Source organism: Microcebus murinus, chromosome 25 (assembly GCF_040939455.1).
Source record: "Microcebus murinus isolate Inina chromosome 25, M.murinus_Inina_mat1.0, whole genome shotgun sequence".
Lineage (NCBI taxonomy): Eukaryota > Metazoa > Chordata > Mammalia > Primates > Cheirogaleidae > Microcebus > Microcebus murinus.
Genome location: NC_134128.1, coordinates 12,454,678 through 12,476,936, shown reverse-complemented (window position 1 = coordinate 12,476,936; position 22,259 = coordinate 12,454,678). Strand labels below are relative to the sequence as shown.

At 37.3% G+C, this 22,259-nt stretch overlaps 1 protein-coding gene across 1 annotated transcript in view; it reads right to left on the bottom strand.

Moving 5' to 3' along the window:
- CUBN (cubilin) overlaps window positions 1–22,259 on the bottom strand; it is a 234,572-nt gene that overhangs the window by 46,253 nt on the left and 166,060 nt on the right. Inside the window, exons 51-56 of the mRNA XM_012753774.3 lie at window positions 20,472–20,621; window positions 18,514–18,635; window positions 17,750–17,975; window positions 16,094–16,281; window positions 10,945–11,101; window positions 9,370–9,519 (exon numbers count right to left, since the gene is read on the bottom strand). Of these exons, the coding sequence (XP_012609228.2) occupies window positions 9,370–9,519; window positions 10,945–11,101; window positions 16,094–16,281; window positions 17,750–17,975; window positions 18,514–18,635; window positions 20,472–20,621 (993 nt within the window). The remainder of the gene's footprint in view (window positions 1–9,369; window positions 9,520–10,944; window positions 11,102–16,093; window positions 16,282–17,749; window positions 17,976–18,513; window positions 18,636–20,471; window positions 20,622–22,259) is intronic.

Here is a 22,259-nt window from a genome sequence, read left to right as displayed (position 1 = left end):
GTCAGAAACAACACTGACAATTCATGCTTAAACATAAAAACAAAAACATCATGACGATTCATGCCACCGATATGAAAATCAGAATGAGGAAATCAAGAGATATTTAACGTGGTTTCCTGATGAAAAGATGTGTTCCCTAATTACAAAACAAAAACAGGTATGAGAAAACAGGTAGACTGTCACAACAGGCACATTCCATTTTGAAACAATTCATTTTTCTTCCTTTGTAAAATGATTCCTTCAATTCAGTGTCTGTAAACAGGTGGCCATTTTGCTTCCCAGGAGACATTCGGCACTATCTGAAGACATTGTTTGCTGTCACAGTGGGAAGTGGGGTCGGGACCAGGGATGCTTCTAACTATGCTGCAATGCACAGGACAGTCCCCACACCCTGGCCCTCCCACCACAAAATACTACCCAGCTCAAGATGCCAATAGCGCTGCTACTGAGAAAACTTGCTCCAAGCTTATGTATAAATAAGGGACTCCTTTTGCAACAATTTGGATGGAACTAGAGACCATTATCCTAAGTGAAGTATCCATTAATTGGGATCATGTGGAGCACAATTTTTGCAACCTAATTTTTATTAATATAAAATAACATACATCATGCATTTTTATGTCATTTAATATTCTTCTAAAACATTCTATTAATGCATGTATCAAATGCCAACATATAGATGTGCCATCCTATGTTTAATCAATCCCCTATTGCTTGATAATTCTATCTTCTCCACATTTTTGTGACTATAAATATTGTTGAAACAAACATTCATATATATAAATATTTGAGGAAGCTTTTCATTATTAGAATAAGTTTTTATAAGTTGAGTTACTGGCACCAAAGTAAGATTCTTTTACAAGTTTATCAAATGACCCATTGGACATTCCCACGGCATTTTGGGTATTTGACATTCTTCCCGACTCTAATTGTCATCAACCCACAGAGAAACTCTGTACCCATTAAAAATCACTCTCAACCTTGTCCTCCTTGTTTATGGCTCTCTCAGCCCCAGGTAACCATTAATCTATTTTCTGTCTTTGTGGATTTGTCTATGCCTGACATTTCATATAAGTAGAATGATACAGTATGTGACCCTTTGTGACAGGTTCTTTTACTTAACATAATGTTTTGCTGTTTGTCCATGTTGTAACATGTCTTAGTACTCCATTCCTTTTTACGGCTGAATAGTATTCCATGCCATGGATTTGCCACATTTGTTTATCCATTTATCAGTTGGTGAACACTTGGTTTGTTTATACCTTTCAGCTATTATCAATAAGGCTGCTATGAACATTCATGTACAAATATTTGTGTGGGCATACGTTTTCAATTCTCTTGGGTATATAACTAAGAGTAGAATTTACTGGTTCAGAAATTAGGTATGTATCTAATTTTATAAGAAAATGCCAATCAGTTCTTTCAAAGTAGTTTTACCAGTATATACTCTCACCAGGAATATATGACATTTCTAACTGCTCTGCATGTTTGGCAACATTTGATACCGTCAGTCTTTTTTATTTTAGCTATAATGTGTGACATGATACCTCATTGTGATATTTAATTTTCCTTGCTCTGATAATTAATGATATGGAATATTTTCCCCATTCTCATTAACATACAACAGCAAAATATTTTTATTTCATGTAGATGCTGACTCAAACATGTATCTAACGACCCATCTCACCCCAACACACACAGGCAGCTACCCTACAGCAATAAGAGGAGCCTTAGGGTGAGGCTCATCCTGGAGTTGCACAGAGTAAGAATGGAAACAGTAGAATATTTGATGACATAATTAAAAGGCTAAATTAAAAGATCTAGGCACACCCCCTTTTGAGACCTTCCAGAAGTAAAACTCACTACGTTGTCCTTTTGTGTTTAAAACAGGTTGAATTAAGTTTCTTGTTAGTAATAACTGTGCCATAGAAATTCCTAATAAACATGGTAGCTATTTATATTATTATAATCATTATTGTGACGATTGTTTATACAACCCCACCCTCTGGAGCACTGTTGCCAGATTGGTTGATTACTCCAAGGCATGACATCAGACCCAATCCAGGCCAATCAGATGTGTTCAAACTGTAGCTGAGTAAGAGAGCCAATGATAGGAGCCAAAGGTGTCAAACTTGGAAAATATCAACAGTCATGCTTCTTGACACACGAACAAAGCCAGATTGCAGTAAGAAAAAAGGAAGTTGTCATGCAGAAGGTAGCAAAAAAGAGGGAGGAAGAAGGAGGATGCTGAAACATTCTTGTCCCTGATTTCTCTTATTCTAGAAACTCTTTCTGTGATGAGATGAGGTGACTCAGTATCTTTCTTATAAACTCTACTTTATATCTAAGCTAACTAGAAGATAATCTACCACTTTAGCCCAAAGAATCTTGACAAATACATTTTTTTACATATCTGCACATTAAAGAGTTCCCCCCTATTCTTTAAGGGTGTTAAATCTTAGAGAAAATTGATATTTTTATCAGAAAATATCTATGCAGTTTAAATCTTAGGTCATTTTAGGAACACATTTGGCTCCTTAGCTAAGTTTCTATCCCACCTGAAGAAATATTGAGGTATCGATTCAAGACATATTTATTAAATTAACCTCAAAGGATTCCCTTATTCCAAAAGCCTGGAATAGAAATGTTTCTAATTGGGCATAAATCTACAAGTTAAAAGTGTGAAAGACTTAACTTCAATGACTTTATCGTGTAATTAGAAGCAATGTGATGTTGGAAAAATAGGACAAAGAAAAAAGAGATTAAACAGGGATTCATGGTTTGAATACTGCCAAATGATGTACTCTAATTATAACCTTAGAATTTGTGTTTAAGACATCAAAAGCTCCACTGGAACTTAAAAAATTCAAAGTAGATGAGTTTGGGGATAAAAAAAATATTATGCATTGAATATAAAAATATCTTTAGTTAGCAATAATATATAAAATTGTAAAACCAAAATCACAGAAAGCAGGGGAATATTGCTGATCCTAGATTAAAATTTTGACCCCACATTTTGTCAAATGGGCTGCTATGCAAGTGTCATATAAATATTAAAGAGTTAGTTTTTAAGTTGTTGGCTTAATGATATGGACTATGACAGTGGTAGTTATCTTAGGAAATCATGGAAAGTGTGTCTTAGACTTGATTATGCTTCTAAATAATTAATTAAAGGAACTAGTTTGATTACAAAAAGTTAATTCATGAAATAGCTGTGGGATGTTGAGATATAATCAAAACTCACTATTTATAAAAGGTCTATATTAAACAATAAGGAAGTTGGTTGGGGAGAGGCAGAAATTGAGAGAGGATTTTAATTATTTTGCAGATGGCAACAGAATACCAAATAACTAAACCTTATTCAAGATTTAAGACAATTTGCTTGTTCTCAAAGCTTGATTTAATAAAATGTAAAGGTTACATTTGGCAATTTACTTCATGGATTAAAACATTCTTGTATCCTTTCTAGCAGTCATTTCTTTAAGGTAGGGTGTCCTTCCAAATTTTGTCCAGAAGAAATCACATATCTACATAGTAAAGTTAGTAAAGTTATCTAAAGTCTAGGAACATATGAGGAATTAGCACAAAGCAATATACAAGAAAATGAGATATAAATATGTCATTAGGCATCAAGTAATTCATAAACATTCTTTTTCCCAAGCTCTACATATCACATCACTGAATGAGATAAAAAATATCAGCTAGATTCTTCCATGAGAAGACATTCGATGACAAAGACCACAGGCATCAGAAAATAATTATATTAAATGCTTTTTCACAATTATAGGAGGAGCCAATTGCATGTATAATTGAAATATACACAAACCTTTCAAGTAGAACACAGTTAAATGCAATTAGGGGTGATAGTCTTCTAGGGAGAGAAGGGAACTTAGTCAAGGTTTGGTAAAAGTTCTTCAAGGAGCAAGATGGATATCCAAGTTGAGTTTATTGCCAGGAGATACATTCAGTTATTCATATGAGAACTTGTTGGGAAGAGAATCATCCTGAAATTGGACAATGCTTTCTCCATGGACTAGAGTTCCTGGCATGGGACAGGAAGCCACAGTTATTCTTAACTCTATCTTCAGTAATACTGAAGATATACTTTTACTGCTGAAATCTTGGAGCCATAAAATGATTCTCTGTGACTTGTTTTTATGACTATTTTCCATCCATTTGAAAAATTTTAGAACACTTTTATTGCTTCAAATGGATAAGACTGTATGCAATGTCTTGACATTTATTTTTCGTTATATTTTTCTGGGCTTTATTGCAGTGCAACACCTACTCCTCAATCCCATCTTGATTCCAAGAACTTGGAGAAAATTGACAGGAAACTAAGGATTGGTAATTCAGTGATTCAGATAAACCTGTGGAATTTAGATTCAGACTGCGGTTTTTCTTTAGAGTTATAGATGGAGAGAGGAAGAGATGCCAAAGAGGACGAGAGAGAGAAAATCCTTTGCTTGGGATGTTTCAATGCTGTAGATAAATCGAGTCTTTTCGCTAAAGTAGAAAGAGGTTCTCAAGAGAGACAGCAATGACTGAGATGTCACTTGTCTAATTAACTGTGCTCTGAGTAGCTCGGAGACTGGTCTCTTCAGTGGAGGATGATTCCGTGGAGGGGAAGCACATGCTAGTATAGAATTAAGTTGCACTGAGTGTCAAAGCCAAAGCCCTAAAAGCAAAGCAAGTTCAAGTGTAACGCAGGCAAGGCAAGGATCTCACAGAAACCAAACTGCCTCTCTGGTGCTCTGCCAATTTCAATAAAATGCCAATAGGAACTATTTCAAAAGAGCCATCGCCCAGATTTTTCTAATATGTGAAATGTGCCAACACTCTGAATTCTTTAGAAATAAGCGAGAAAGCAAAGAGAAGAAATGGTAAGTAGTTGAGTAATGCCACTTTTTTTTTTTAAATTAAACTAAATGGGGAGAAATGTGAAATAAAACAACCAACAAAATTCAATTATAGTGCTTGTTGATGGGAAAGAAGGGCAAAAATATAAATCTAAATTGTCTTTCCTTTTTCCTTTTAGCTTTCTATTAGGTGTAGCCCATAGAACAGAACTTCTAAGTTAATCAAAGAGAATTCAGGCAAATATCAGGTAGGACTTCCCACCTGACTGCTCTGGAAATCCAGCCCCATCCCTCCTGGGGCTTTGAGACCATCCTTAGAGCACAGTGAGCAAAGGCGTTTGCCTTTGGGGCTCTGCACTTCATGGGCTCAGAGCTGCTCTACCATCCGATGCTTATCAAGAACTACTCTGGAGCTGAGAAAAACTCAGTTTATAATATACCCAGATGTAGGTCTTTTCAATTATGAATTTCTAAATCCTTCATTATCATCAAGATGAATCAGTGTTATTATTTGATTTTCATGATAGAAAAATCAAGGTATAGAAGGCACGGGGCTTGCCCTAGTTTACCTTATCTGCTCAGTGCTTTATAAAGTGAAAAAATTGGGTCTATGATTTTTTTTTTTAGATTGCGGGCATCTATTTAGCCAGATGACTAATAAGAACACAAAAAGTATGCTTTTTGGACTGTTCAATGTTTCAGAAAATAAAATAAGTATTTATTTAATAACGCTGGATTCCAAAATAAATACTTTGATTGCAGTGCATGGAAAGTCTAGTATTGGAAATGTAAAAATAATGAAAAATTTAGAGCAACGCAAAGCAACATACTTTTAGAGCAATTGACTTTGTGGTAAGTGGAAAGTAGGTCACTGAGACTTTGTAACCTGAAGAGTGAGTGGTTGAATAATCTGTGGGTTTGCCAGAATATTGAAACCTTCCCTAAACAGTTGTCAGTGTTTAGCAGACACGATGTAAGGACAAGTGGGTTTCCCCACAGTAGGTGGTAGCCTGAGATCTTCTCCTTGCCAATTCCTCCTTTTGGGCCAAGGACCCACCAAGACAACAGACCTGTAACCTTCATCTTCACCTAAGCCACCTGAGGCTCTGCTGGTAGCTGGGCTCAGAAAGGCTTGGCCATCTGAACAGTCTCTCAGAAACAGTTCCTATTGCCTGTGGCAGCTGGAAAGGCCAAGGAGCCTTCAATAAAGCCATGACCTTCCTCAAGAGCAATTCTCAGTTTTATTACAATACACCACACATGCGACCCCCAGGTACACTTCAGAAGGGCCGAGGAAAGATTGCTTTTACTGTAGCTAGGGAATCTCTAGCTTGATGGTATTCAATAAACATCAGCATTGATGTCATTAATGATAAGAATCTAATTATAAAACAAATTTGATTAATGCTGCCCTTTGGGGGACTCATTTAATTCAATAAGTCTATAGCCAAAAATTACTCACTTAGCAGTTTGAAAATGCTGAGTACTTATAACACTGGAAATGTCACAAGGCATTATTGTGAAGTTATCATCTTAGGAAAAAATCAGTCTTTCAGCTGGGTGAATTTTAGCATATCCATTACTGGAAGTAGAAATCACTTAATCTGACTTTCTTATATGTACATAATATAAATATTATAATATAAGACAGGCATGGTGGGTCATGTCTCTAATCCTAGCAATTTGGGAGGCCAAGGCAGGAAGATCGCTTGAGGTCAGGAGTTGAAGACCAGCCTGGGCAACACAGCAAGATCCTAATCTTGACAAAAAATAGAAAAATTGTGGTGCAGCCAGTTTTTCCAGCTACTGGGGAGGCTGAGGCAGGAAGATCAATGAGCCCAGGAATTTGAGGCTGCAGTTAGCAATGATGGTGCCACTGCACTATAGCCTGAGCCACAGAGGAAGACCTTGTCTCAAAAAAATATGTATATATATTATATATATAAAACAAAGTGCTATATATATATGAAGCAAAGTGATTATCAGAAAGAAACATGGAGTTGCACAAAAGTCATGTGATTAGTAGTAAGTATGTAATAATACATATACCATTGGTATCTGTGGTACTTTCTGTGGCTTTATTTATATTTTTTATTAATATATATTTTATATTTACCAGCATCTCCTCTTTTAGTGTTAATGATATTGGCATATGGCATTCTCATGTTTATTTAATTAATGAGTATAAGTGCACAATCCAAGCAAGCCACGTGTGTTTTCCCCATTATTAAAAAATTATCCCCAATCATAAAAATAATACAAAAAGTATAAAGAAGAAAATAAATATCTCCTATAAATCTATCACGCCGTGGTAACAACTCTTAAAGTACTGCTTATAGTTTTATAGATTCTATTCACACATGGTTTAAAAAGAAAATTGGATCATCTTATACAAACTATTTTACCTTCCCCCCATCCTTCATATATCATGGACATCTTTTTTATATTACTGGGATTTTTTGCTAGCAAATGGGGAAAAGATTATATTTTACTTCATATGCCATTGTTACAGTGACATACAGAGATTTATACCTGGCATTTTCTAGCAAACGCACGTGTCAAAAACATAAAACTGCAGAGATGTAGGAAAGTGAGGTGAGGTCATAGAAAAAGGATAAAGTAAGACAGGCTTTGTATAATTTATCAATTTATGTGCACCGATATGTCATTTTTAGTTTTATAAACCATAAATTTCCCGGATGTTGAATACGGTAGAACATTTTGCCAAGCATTGTAACTTTTCACTGCCACAGGAGAATAACCCAAAGAGAAAGAAATTTTGAGTATGCAGAGGTAGCATGCCAAATGTTCAGATGAATTGTGGTTTAGAAGTAGAAAGTTGATTTGTAGAAACAATAGTAACATGACTATGAGTAGGTGAAAATAGCCATCTACTTGAAGGGGTTTCCTTTCTGCAGTGACACGGTCTCCATTAAACTTCCAGTTGAGTCTGCTGTCAGTCACAGCCCCGGCCCCAATCTCACTGCCAACAGCCCATTGCCAAGAGGTGGGGAATGAACGCAGGGGGGCGCTGTGGCTAGGAATTCCAGCAGATGACAAATAGGAAAGAGATGGAAGGACACCCCATGGTCATATTCAAGAAAAGCAGAGCATAGATATTAATTGTATTAATTCACTCATCCAATACTTATTGAGTACCTATGTTGATTCAACAGGATGGTTTCCCTCACTGGTGAATAGTGTATGCATGCATGTGTCTGTGCACACATGTATGTGTGCAGAGTGGAATGCAAATGAATAAATTAACAGCTATATTAACATGTAACACATTTCAGATTTCTTTTCTTTCTTTTCTTTTTTTTTTTTTTTGGAGCTACCTGTCATGAACTACAGATTTATTTTAAGCAATTTATGTGTTACTTGTGTTCTTAAAGTACTTGCACTGTTTTTTCACTTCTGAATGGAATATATAGAATGGCACTTGTACTCTTTAAAAATTAGATGCAATTTTAGTCATGTTTATATTAAGTCTACTCCGTAACATAGTTTTAATATTTTCTTCAAATGATGATTTTTTTTAGACTACCTCTGTCTCTACTTACCCCTCATTTCTGAAAAATCAATTGTAATCAATTGTAATTGTAATTTATTTAAGAATACAGTTATCTTCGATGGCTAGTATCAAAAAGACAAGAGAGAACAATTGTTGGTGAGGGTGTGGAGAAAAGGGAACCCTTGTACAGTGCTGGTGGGAATGTAAATTAGTGTAGCCACATGGAAACCAGTATGGAGCTTTCTCAAAAAATTAAAAGTAGAACTATCATATGACAAAGCAATCCCACTCCTGGGTATGTATCCAAAAGAAGTGAAATCAGTATGTAGAAGAGATATATCTGCACTCACATGTTCATTGTAGCATGATTCACAATAGCTAAGACATGGGACTAACCTAAGTGTCTATCAGTGGACAAATGGATAAGAAAATGTGATTATGTACACAATGGAATGCAATTCAGCCTTAAAATAGAAAGAAATGTTGTCATTTGTGACAACATGGATGAACTTGGAGGACATTATGTTAAATGAATTAAGCTGCACACAGAAAGGCAAATTCTGCATGGATACTCACTTACATGTGGAATCTAAAACAGGAATTCACAGAAGCAGAGAATAGAACGGTCATTACCAGGGGCTGGTGGGGCATGGGGGAGTGGAGATTTGGGAGATGTTGGTCAAAGGATACAAAATTTTAGTTTAGGAGGAACATGTTCAAAAGATCTATTGTACAACATGGTGACCACAGTTAATAACAATGTCGAGTACCTGAAATACTTGAAAACTTCTTGAATACTTGAAAATTGCTAAGAGAGTACACGTCAAATGTTCTCACCACACAAAAAAATAAGGGATGTGAGTTAGAGGATATGTTAATTAACTTGATTTAGCCATTCCACAATGTATACCATACATTCAAACATGCTGTATACCATAAATATATACTTTTTATTTTTCAATGAAAAGTTATATTTTTTAAAAAGAATAAACTTGCCTTCCAAATGGAAAGATACAAAAGCCAAGATGACCACAGACATAGGATTAGTCTTTATGATGTAGGTGCAATTCATGTTGTTGTCGTATTGCTTTGGGTAGTTTGGAGAAATGATGAAACCTGTAGGGCTCCTGAAATTTCTTCCACATCCTACATTGGAAGAAAAAGCCATTATCAGAGCATTTTTTCTCACATATAGTATCTATTCTATCAGCGAAGGAAAGACACAATTTCACAAATTCTGTAGAGACATAGTTCCCTGAGATACTCTACAATGGAAGAAGCAATAACTAAGAGAATGAAGATCTGATTTAAAAATAAATATACATGCAAAACAAAAACATTATATATATTTTTAGAAAATGCTGCAGAGTTTTACAGGCTAAGTGGTAGAAATTTTACCACAAATCCACTGCAAATACTTCAATATTAAGGTATTAAAAATGGATAAGTTAGCAAAGATTGAATATAGCTTCATGTAGCTAAAGAAATGAAGCTGATGAACAATGATTTGCACTTGATTAGTACTTTATACACTTAATATTTTTAAATGTCTTATTATTAGAAACTTATGCTATTTTTATTACCATTGTTACCTGGCCATAAGAAAAAAATGGCTGCTTTTAAAAAATAGCTGAATTTACTAATCCCAACTCTTATCAAATTCTCACATGAATCTCTGGTGTCAGAAACAAAGAGAAATCCCTTTTTACCACTAGAACGGCATTTGTTTTCATATAGCTACTAACTATTAATAGTTACAGATAGTCACATCCCTCCCTGATCTAGCAAGCATGAAAATATCAGTATCCTTTTAAATTGATGTCAAAACACACACAGGTACACACACACACACACACACACAGAGCAAACCATCTGAAGATGTCAGACAGGTCTGCAATATTAATACCTGTTTACTGCATTATTTCCTTTAAGTCCTTTCCTCAAACTTTTTCTAAAAAAGTGGTTTGCAGTTAGTGCCTACTTGATTTAACTCAGCCAACAGGCACACGCCCGAAAACTGCTACGTTTCCCACTAACCCAACTGTGTGCAGTAATCGGAGATGCAGAGCCACTACCAAGTCAGGGAGGGAATGCCCAGAAGAAAGTTTCCCAAACTTTCTCCCAGAGTTCACTGAGCATGAGGACCCTCTGGATGGATCTAACACATGCAAGACCCCACCCACGGGAATCCTGAGTTCAGGCGGGTATGGGGTGAGGCCCAAGAATCTGCATGTTTTTAAAGCCCTCCCAGGGGATTTGATGCAGGTGGCCAAGGTGCCCTGTGCCAGGTACACTGGCTGTTGACTGATTAACTGGCCACACGAGTTTCTGCAGAATACCTGCTCCCCTCTGGATCCCTGGCTTATGTCTAGACGTTGGCTAATGGCGCTCATGGATTTTATATTATTTCTCAGCTGATCTACTGTTGAATTCAGTTCCATGCTCACTGATTTTTGAAGGAAGGTGTCCTTCCTTGGGATTAGGTGACACACTCATGCTTCTTCCCTTGGACTGCTGTTCCAGCCAACCCTGCCTGTAAGGACCTCTGGGTTTGTTCTTAGGGCTACTTACGGCTTACAAAGGACGCAGAGAAGCCCTGAGCTGGCGTCTCCTGGGACTGGAAAACAGCAGTGAACTCGCTGCCTGGTGTGACGATGGTAGCAGGAGCCACGATCCCGCAGCCCGTGGCTAGCAGGTTCCTGTTGGCCTCCACGGTCCCTGCCCACACCTACAGGGTCATAAACAGGACTTAATGCTCCAGGTTTTCCCCACAATATTTTAATGGGCTTGGGCTTGAAAATAAATGGTACTCAGGTGTACAGAGAACTAAACATTAAGAATAAATAAAACACAGGCAGACCTGCAATATTTTCTTTTGAGAATAGTTTTTCTTTTTTAAACCTGCTTTTGAAATAGCATATCCCATTCTTGAGTCCTCTAAGGAGACTGTGTTCATTTTCATGTAGCTGGGCAATGATTTTTTTTAAAAAAATCCGTCACTGTTCAGTTTCCTCTTAGTTTCTGGTTGGCCTGACCTAGCTGAGCTTGCTGGGTGCTGAGCTAGACCCAGCAGCCGAGTGAATTCGGTGGCACTCGTCACTGATCCCAGGAAAATGGCAACCTGTGGTCGCAGCTAGAGAATGTCACCAAGCACGTGGAGATTAACACATTGTGGAGCATGAAGAAAGCAGATGTGAGCTCTACGTGTAATTAGCATAAACTGGAATAAATCATAGAACACTTCTTGGCAGTGTTGAATTTTAAGGTTCATTTTGAAGAAAAGACTGAATGTGCTATTTATTAAAGATGGGGTTGGCAACTCCCAAGTAGACCTGGGCTTGTCATTTAATTGGTCTGGTCACCTTGACAGACTTCATTTATATACTCGTGAGAAAAATAGTTACTGGACAATAAATGGTACACACCAAAATTTTCAATCAAACCAATTTTAATCATCCCAGGAAAGGAGAGAGACATTAATCATAGGATCACAGATTTAAGTGAGAAGTTATAACTACGAAACAGGGTGTGGTAATGGAGGTGTTGAGAGTGAATAACCGGGGGCTTCCCCACATTTGGGGGTGGTGAGCCTGCCAAACCCCAATGGCAGCATGGCAGGACGGGCCAGGGCTGGGGAGGAAACCGAGTCAAGTGAGAGGGAGGCAGCAGACAGGGGCCACAGGGGCAGCCCAAGCAGGCCTCAGGGCGTGGCAGAGATTTGGGCCACTGTTCTGACCTTGTCGGGGAGCCACAGGAAACTTGGTTTTGTAAAACGTTATAATACAGAGAATAGGAGGAAAAGAGAGGATGCAGGAAATCAGGAGGGTTTTACCTTGGGTCAGGTGAGAGATATTTAAAATGTTGAGTCACTCTATGAAAATATTTATATTAGGTAATGAATATGTATAACATACAATAAAGACCACTAAATGTGCTAACCAGGGAAGACCACCCTAGCTCAGATCTCAACGTTGAGCAATTTTGCCTTCCCTCGGGACATTTGGCGATGTTTAGAGGCATTTTTGGTTGTCACAGTTGGGGTGGGGGGCGTAGTATCCAGGGATATTGCTAAACATCCTGTAATGGATTCGTGTTATTTGCCTATTCAACAGTTTTATCACATCAAATTATAAATAATTACTCATTCTGAACATATCTCTTTCAAGGCTATTCATTGAACAGAACAATAAAACATCAGGCCATTAAAAATATTTCAACTGGGAAATCAGTCCACAGGAAGAGGTATGAAACAGCACTGATTCATAGCACTGATTGAATATTTCTCGGCTCTTTGAAGCCATATCATTTCAATTGATTTTCAAACACTAGGTATTCAGCTGTTAGTCACCTTACTAGAGACAAATTAAATTTGCCATTTAGTAGATAATGGTGGTGCTGGCACCAGAGCTACTGAGAACAAAAACACAGATATTCTTTGAAACACCTAAGATCAATAATAATGTCAGGAAAGAAACTCCCAGTTTTACCTATTAATCTCTTTAAGATTTTTTTTCTCCTTAATCAACTACTCAGGGAAACAGTATACAGCGATTTTCTATCCACATTTTCTAAAATTACAAATACAATGTACTGAGAGTTAATATCTTCATATACTATATTTTTACAAACAGGACTGAACAGGCAGTGAGAAAAGCCAAAACTTAATAAATAGCCTCAAGTTCTTTAACAAAGAACTTCAAGAATGCTCAGCTTTCTCTAATAGCTGATGATGCTGAACATCATTTCATGTGCTTAACATCTGTATAATGCATGTACACATATTTTTGCTCTTTCCTCATTCATTTTTCCTTTTTGAAGCTTCAAGATACTTTCTTGAATCATTTCATTTTTGTTTTAAGAACATTTGATGCCCTTTAGGGCTAGGGCTCTCTTAGTGACAATTTCCTTTAGTTTTCCTCTATGTGAGAAGTTTTAATTTCCTTTTTATTCCTGAAGGATAGTTTTCCAGATATAAAATTGATGGTGCACAGCACTTGAAAAATATAGTAGCATTTCCTTGTGGCCCCCATGGTTTCAGATGAGAAATCTGCTTTCATTCAAACTGGTCTTATCCTATAGGTAAAGTCTCAATTCTCTCTGACTGCTTTCAAGATTTTTTGTTTGCATTTTGTATTCAGAAGTTTCATTAGGATGTCTCTTGGCTTGAATGTCCTTGTGTTTATCCTGTTTGGGGTTCACTCAGCTTCTCGAATCTATAGGTGTATGGGTTTTTTCCCAAATAGGGGAAGTTTATAGCCATTAGTTCTCAGACTATTCTTTCAGCTGCACTCTCTCCTTCTGAGGGAATGTTGTATCTTTCATTATTGTCCATGTATCTCTAAGGCTCTGTTCGTGTTTTCATTTTTATTTTTTAGCCTATTTTTTCTTTGTTGTTCAGATTGGGTGAATTCTCTTGTTCTGTTCTCAAGTTTATTGATTCTACTCCCTGTCACCACTCTACTATTGAGCCCATCCATAAAGTTCTTTATTTCTGTTATTATATTTTTCAGTTCTATAATTGTCATTTAGTTCTTCATTATAGCTACCATTTTTCTTTGCCGAGCTTTTCTAACTGCTTATTTGTTTCAAAAGCGATTGTTGGTGATTGCAGAAACATTTTATGACAGCTACATCAACATTCTTGTTATGGAATTCCAATGTCTGATGGGTCTCAGTGCTGACATCACTTGATTTGTCTTTTCTCACTCAAGTCATGATGTTCTTGATTCTTAGTATGATGGGTGACTCGTGGTTATATCCCAAACATTTTATTTATTATGTTATGGGACTCTGGGCCCCACTTAAATCTTTCATTTGAGCAGGCAGGCAGTCAGCCTGTTTACGTCTACCCTGTGGTCTTGCATACTTTTTTGAGTTGTGGTTCCAATGGCTCTTCACTTTTCAGAATCTTCGAGCAGCTTATACGGTGCTGCTGGGGCTCCCTGAGGGGACAGAGGATGCTTCACTTGGTTTGGCCTCTGTGTGTATGTCAGTGGGAGGGGAAGGGTATGGTAGGAATCCCCTACCAGTGCCCCCTGAGTGCTCCCATGTCTCTGGGTGGAGGAGGAGCACCTCTAAGTTGAGAGGAGAACGAGGCTTCCTGGACCAAGATGCTTGTTGTGGCTGCAGGCCCTCTGCCAATTCTGCCCATTGGCCCCAGCATCTCTGGGTTGGGAAGGAGGGACTTGGCCCCTTGGGGACAAGGAGGCTTCCTAGATTGGGCCACTTTCTGGCCTGGGTCCCTTCTCTCCAGTCCCAGCTGACCTGGTGTCTCTGGACAGGAGAAGAGAGTCTCAGGCTGTCAGGCACAGAGGGGCTTCCCACTCAGGCTGCTTGCTGTCGCTGGGTCCCTTTGCTAGTTCCGCCCACTCACGCAGCAGCGTCTCTTGCAGAAACAGGAGTGTCAGGCCCAGCAGGAGAGAAAAACTGCTTCCCCTGGCCGTTTATTTCTGGCAGGTTCCCAAACGATCCCACTGGCCTGTGGTGTCGTCGAAGGCCCTCGCATGCTGTCCAGAGGAGGAATGAGCCCAAGGCATTGCTCACATTCCACTTTTACACTTGGAGAACGTTCAAGGCTTTACTTAAGTTCACACACTTGATATTGATTCATTTCATGATAAAAGAGTTCATTTATTTTATAGAAAAAGCAATGAGGAAAAGTGTATATTAAACGTGTTTATTATGTACACATTTTATATGAGATTTTCATTTAAACAGTAAGCATGGATCAATGAGATATAAAACATAGTTTGAGAGATGATAGGAAATAATAACATCAACAATAAACTGCTCATTAGGCGATTTTATGTTTCAAGTGCTTAGCACTATTTATGTTATTATATGATAACGCCTCCAATGCTTAACACAATCCTACTAAAGGAGGAATCATTCTCTTCATTTTATACTTGGACAGTTTGAAGCCCAAATGTTTAATTAGCTCACAGAACATGCAAGTGGTAAGCATGAGAGCTATGAACGGAGTCGGGCTAACGTGACCTTAAGGCCAATCTTCTTTCCACTAAAAGGCACAGCTCCTTAGAGATACAACATAGAAGATGTAAAATAGCACAGATTAAATGAATTTGTAATGAAACCATAATGATTGTAAGTCAATGGAAAGTGAAAAGTCAGTGCCACGTGAGCAGAGTTTGTGTCACTTTAGACAAAAAGAGCCTGGACGACTGCCCTGTTGCTATCATTTTAAAACGAGTCTCTTGTGGTCTTTTCAACTGTGGGCTGTTAAGGTCCAGGGTGAAGGCTGGAAGTAGCTACTCTGCAACCTTCTGTAATTTTTGCTGCATACTTTAAATTTCGCCTGTGGCGGTGCCTTACATTGGAAATGGCATTTTTCCTTTGGAATCTATTAGAAAAGAAAGAAAATTAAAGGAAGGAAGGAACAGTGGAAGGAAGGGAGGAAGGAAAGAAAACTAGCCTTCTCTCTTAGTTTCCAAAAGAAACGTTCATGAGAATTTAATAAGGCCAAAGAACAATCTCCTCAATTAAGTTGTTTTGCCTAGGTATTAGCAAATGAAATATCACAGAGCAGTATGTTGTGCTGTGGTTTAAATTCTAACTCCTAACAGTCAAGGTTTCTCACTGTTTTGCCCAAGAAATCCAAGCAGCAAAGTCGTCCTTTTCTTACTTTGAGAGACAGTGAGTGATTTCTACCTTAAACATTTACGTCTGTGAAAGCAGTTTGGCCCCAGTTAAATGTACTAACCTTCACAAAGCTGTTCTGACACTGTCCCTCACCACTGGGGATGAAGAAGTTATTGTCAAAGCTGATCTCCAAGTGTTGACTTCTGTGAGTAATGACTGTCCAGGAACATCTGCTGTTTTCAGGGAAGTTCTGAGGCCAGTGAGGGGATCTGATTGTACCGTTAGCTGAATGAAATATTCCACCACAACCTGAAATATTGTCATATAAAATGTCATCAATTTGCAAGAAAAATAGCAACTTTGGAAACCCAAGACTGCTTAAGAAGGAACATTTCTAAATGTGAGATTTCAGTTCATGTTTCCTTAGAGATGACCCACCTTCAGGGCAGGTATGAAGCAAGATCTCTCAATAAATGGAAAGGTGCATTGAATCAAGAGGAAACTTCAGCTGTTATTAATACAACTGTGTCACAGCTGCACTGAACTCAACTGAGACCACTAGTCCTTGCCATAAAGAGGACAGACCTCTATGTTGTCTTCAAACAACAGCAAGATTTTTTATTCTCCTTGATGCTACATAGTCTATGTAACCTACCAGTGCCAAGTTCTGTATTTCATTGTCACTAACACATGAAAATACAACTCTACATTCATTTGTAATTTTACTCTAGCATACTGGACTAGAGAAAGTGATTTTGAGTTGGGGAAAATTCTTCCATTAAACAAATCTGCCTCATTCATACTGATACCGACTGAGGGATAAAAATAAATCACATGGGTTAAAAGGAAGAAAAATCAGGGTTATTTTAATACTCTTAAAATATGTTCAAAGAAAAATATGAATTCAATGCAAAATTAAGTTAAAGAGAATTCTCCAAATATTTTGCTGTCAAACCCTTGGAAATCAGTGATTCATCTAAAACTCACTTTTACATTCAATAGCTGCTGGTGGTTTTCAATGAGGGATAGTTTGACTAATTCTACAAAGAGCTTCAGAATAACTCTGACTCTGCTACAAAGAATTGTCTTGTAAGATATTCAAGATTTGCCTAAATTCTGATACAAGTCCTTACATTTTTCTGATAATTTTCACACATGTGCACAATAGCTACTCTAATCAAATCTGTGATATTTTCATTCAGTTCCGACATACTGCAGCATTTGTTCTAAATCACAGACCTCATCTTACCACCTTACTCCTCAAAACTTTAATAGCTCCCCATTGCTCAAGGATAATATACAAGCCAAGGCTCTTCATGATAGGGGCTTATTTTCCTGCCCTCACCTCACCACTTGGCTTTCTGCCTCTAACCCTCCAAATATTTTTAACTATGTGATTCCAACACATATTTCTATTACTCGAGGTTCCCTGGTTATACCATGCCCTCTTGCCTCTGAAGGCAGCATCATAAAATGTTAAGATCAAAGTTTCTGGGTTTGACTGCCTTTATTCAAATCCTAACTCTACCAGTTGTTGGCTACACGTCCCGGGCAAACTACCAACCCACGTACCCTCAGCTTCTTCTCATGCAAAACAGAGATGATATGTATTGATATTGTGTAATCCTCCAGGGTTGCTACATGACATCATATGTGCAAAAATTGAGCCCAACATAGAGTAGGTACAAAATGTATATATTTTTAAGTTAGTTAATAAATTTAGTAAATACATCACTGGAAAAAAAAAAAAAGCAAATGCAGAGAACATTTCTTTTACCTGAAGTCTGTGTGTTCCACGTAGCATAAAATCCACCACCTTGTATGGAATGGTCTGAGTTAAAGATCACCACCAGCTGGTTAGAACCAGACTGGATCGCACTGGGGTTTGAGTTTCCGCAGTACTGCCCTATTATGGGTGATCTAGGAGACCCACCATTCCTGACAGTGACGGAGTCCCAGGAACAGACTCTCTGGGATTCAATATCAAAGTCACTGAACGTGAGCTGCAGGAGAAAGAAGAAATAATGAGGCACCCTGAATTGTGACCTTGAGGTAGATAAGGCCCTTATAAATCCTTGTATTTTGTTTTAATTTATATAATTTTGTATTTTGTCTCTTATTTAATTCTCCCCTCTGCTCTTTTTCCTCATCGAAGGTTCTCTTGGAAATTTTGAGAGGAGATATTTCTCCAGGAAGTAGAGTCATTGGGGGTGGGGTGGTCCCCATTCAGTCCCCTGGGCTGGGATAGCAACTCATAGCAAGAACATGGGCACCCCTCTCTGCATGATGTAAAATTATCTTCTATACGTCGCTTCTCCTATGCTTAAAAAAGAGATATCATTCTTCATGTATCATAGAGTTGCAGATGCCACTGTATTTAACATGTACTCTAATGAGAGAATTTTAGACAGAACAGTGATCTGATTGCAGGATCAAAGCCTCTCTGATAACTTGCTTGCTAAAAGAGCTCCATTCCCACACAGGACATGGAACTGTTGTTCTGTGGCATGAGAAGCATGTTACCCAGTCATTCGAACTCACAGTGATGGTGTGTCCTTGTGGGGCCTCCAACAACCAAGCACAGTGGCTCAAGCTATCGTAAGGGTTTGGGTAGTTGGGGCTTGAGATCGCTCCACTCTCCCCTATCTGTATTCCACCACAATCTGAAATGAGATTTGTAACCCTCTAAGTAAGACTAAAGAAGAAGCAAAAAGCCCCGAAAAACTAAAGTAGCACTTATCACCATTATACTTTATGATACAAAATGTATAAATGAATAAAGAATGGAATTGGATAAAATCAAAGTAAAATTGGGTGGAAGATTAGAAAGAAATAGCATTCCATATAGTGTTAATTAAACAGAATCACATAGTGAAGACAGGCTCCAGTTTAACACAAAGGAGAAGGAAGATAATCTGTACCATAACCAGAGAATAATCAGATATATGCATAACCCACAGTCAAAGCACTAGGGACAAAGTAACATTGCTTTTCTTGAAAAGACTAAGGCTGGTGAAAATAAAGGTAAACTTGAAAAATATGATCAGTACTGTAATTAAATGCTTTGTCATTTGGTAATAAACACACAGGTCTATGGTCAGCCATCAAATTATGTATTAGCATAGAAAATTGAAAAACTGATACATTTCTAAGGCATAGTACAGTCTGATGTTAAATACAAATAATAATACTTCCCAGAACCTGACTCTTTCCTTTCAATCTGATAAAGAAAAATCAACTGGCAAGAAGGTTGAGTGAGTAGGTAACAAGCTCATTCCTTCCTTCAATCAGCCATTTGGTTATAACACAAAGAAATGTTAGATAAAACTATAATCAAAACATATTTTAATTCATAGGCAAACTCAAAGGGAAGAAAAGGACCTATCCAAAATCTACATAAAATAAGCGTACTCAAATTCAGAGAAGTGAAACTGGAAATACGGCAGTCTGAGAGGACAAAGAACCAAGGTGTGGGACCCAGGGTTGGGTCTGAGTTTTGGTGACCAGACAGGAGAAGAAGATATGGCCTGGGACCTCCAAAAAAGGAAGGGCTGGAATTGAGACTTTTACATAAAGTCAGGACTCTAAAAGGCCTGCCATGTTCGTGAAAAAAGACTAGAAAAATCTAACAGCCAAAAGAATCAGAAAGGAGTAGGTAGGGCTGAATTTTCAGGTACAAACTCTGAGAGTCGCAGATGCAAATCTCATACAAAACATTAGCATATAATATCTAGTGATATGTATAAAACACACATCGTGATGAAGTAGGATTTATCCTGAAAATGCAAGGATGGTTTACCAAGAGAAAAAAAAAAATCATTCAATATAGTTTGTCACATTAACATACGAAAGGAAGAAAAATAGGATCATCTAAATAGATGTAGAAAATCATTTGATAAAATCTTACACTCATGTTTTTACATTAAAAAAATCTTTTTGTGTACTAAGAATTGAAAGAACTTTCTTTAACCTGATAAAAGGTATTTATTGGAAATTTAAAAGCAGCCAATATATTTAACAATGAAATGTCATAGACAGTCACATTCAGGTCAGAAACGAGATGCTATCATTACTGCTATTCAATATTATGATGGTGACCCTTGCTAGTAAATTAAGGCAAGAAAAAGAAATGAACTATCCAGGCTGAAAGAAAAAAGGACTGTATTTGCAGAAGACATGATTGTTTGCACAGAAAACCAAAGAGAATCTATAGACAAAACATTAAAACTAATAAGAATATAGCCAGATCTCTGGATTAAAGATAAATGTATAAAAATTATAAGATTTCTAGATATTGGGAACAGCCAATTAAAAAAATGCAATTGAGAAAATCTCATTGACATTAGCAACAAAACTGATAGCTAACTAGAAATAAATCTAGGCATGTCACGAAATATATGTCACAAAATCTAGATGTCACAAAATATATGTGACATCTTTATGGAAAAATTATAAAAGTTTATAAATTATTTTATTGAAATTATAATCATAGTTCTTACCTGTAAAGGAATATTTTGCATGGAATCCAACATGTTCTACACGTTCATTGGTGACAAAGTGTATCCATACTTGAGGATAAGGTATAACCAATGGCACTGTAGGCCCGGAAGGGCCACAAAATCTCCCTATCAGGGGCCCATTAGCATCACCTAAACAAAATAGTACACCCAGTGCCATTATTTATATAGCTTTTGAGAAATATATCCAATTAACACAGTAGGAACGACAGTAAAGAACATTTCAAAGTATTCATTGATATACATTTAAATTCTGATTTAGTAGCAAACATTGAAAAAAGTTTCTCTGTCTTTATCAACTGCAAAAGAATGAGTTCTTACAACAGAGTAAAACAAAAAGTGCTAGTTTAGTATGAATCTTGCTCTACTACAGGTGCCGTTTTTGTTGCAATTTGTGTTTTCATAATTATTTCAGCATATCCAAACAGAGATACAACTAATTAAAATACTACTTTTGAACACACCTTTTTTTTAGGTAATAAGAAATATTATAGCAACTGTGACAAGATATATCCTCAAGATAAATGACAACTGCCTAAAATTTTAAAGATTTCTTCACTGTATTCAATTAGCTAAATTGAACATAATATTCAGCACTCAGGCCAAGAACTGTCATGTTTGAGCTGAATATTTTTATGACGATTACTTCTCCTGGAAATTTGATTAACATTTATAGAGCACTGCAGACCTCACGTTTATCTGCTCTCTATTTACTCTGTCAGATGAACAACATTGACTTTCTAAGTCAGTGATATATGGTATTGTAACTCTCTAAATCTGAGTGACTAAAAGGAAGAGTAAATTTAACTGACTGAAATTTGCTATATGGCAGTTCTGCCTGATTCTGTCAGCCAGTGGTTTTGAACCAGGTAGAGGTAGTGAGGGTTTATGAAAATTTCATGGAGAGTGTTCTCAAGCTACAACTTCCACTTTCCTTATAAGCCTTTTCTAGACTCATCGACCTCCAACAGCTGGGACGATTCTCTTGCTGAGACCCTTTGTCTGTGATCACAGATGTTACCAAATGCTCCTTCTTGAAAATTCTTTCTTTCTTGTTCTCAAAGGTAACTAGCATTGATGCCTATAATTTCCAGAGGACATCTCCACCACTCGACTAAGCAAAACTTTGACAGTATGGATAGTCGACAGCATTATTTTTCTCCCCTATCTTCTTATTTATTTACTGAGAAAAAAAAGTTATCAATGTAACAATGGGAGCAACCTAACGGACAAAGCCTTGACTAAGGATAGAACTAAAATTGATTAATTTTCCACGAATGGAGAGGTTTTTAAGTTCTTAAGAGAATTATGGTTCACCAAGCACTCTTCAAACCTTTTCTATCATGAAAACAAACACAAATTGGCTGATTTTAGTTTAATTTCCCAAATATCTTCCATGTGCTTCTCCATCTGGTAAGCTGCAAAACTTCTTTTAACGTCTAAGTCCTAAGAAGAATTTCACAGCCCCTTTGTAAATTCTGTTAAGTTCAAGAAACTGCCAATACATGTTGACCATGCTAAGTTCCAGTTTCCTAGGAAAGGAGCCTTGATTGGTAGATGATAGTCAAAGGGACTCCCTCAACTTATTCAAAGAGTAGAACCAACCCAGCGTCTGTCCTGGATAAAGTTCAAATATTAGGAAACCAAGTAATTGTGACACAGGGTCTAGTTGTAAACAGTGATCCCCCTCATTTACTGTGCACAGGCATGTTTCCTCAGCTGGGCACACACAGAATGACAGCTTTGTTGGAACAAAGCTCTTTTGGATCA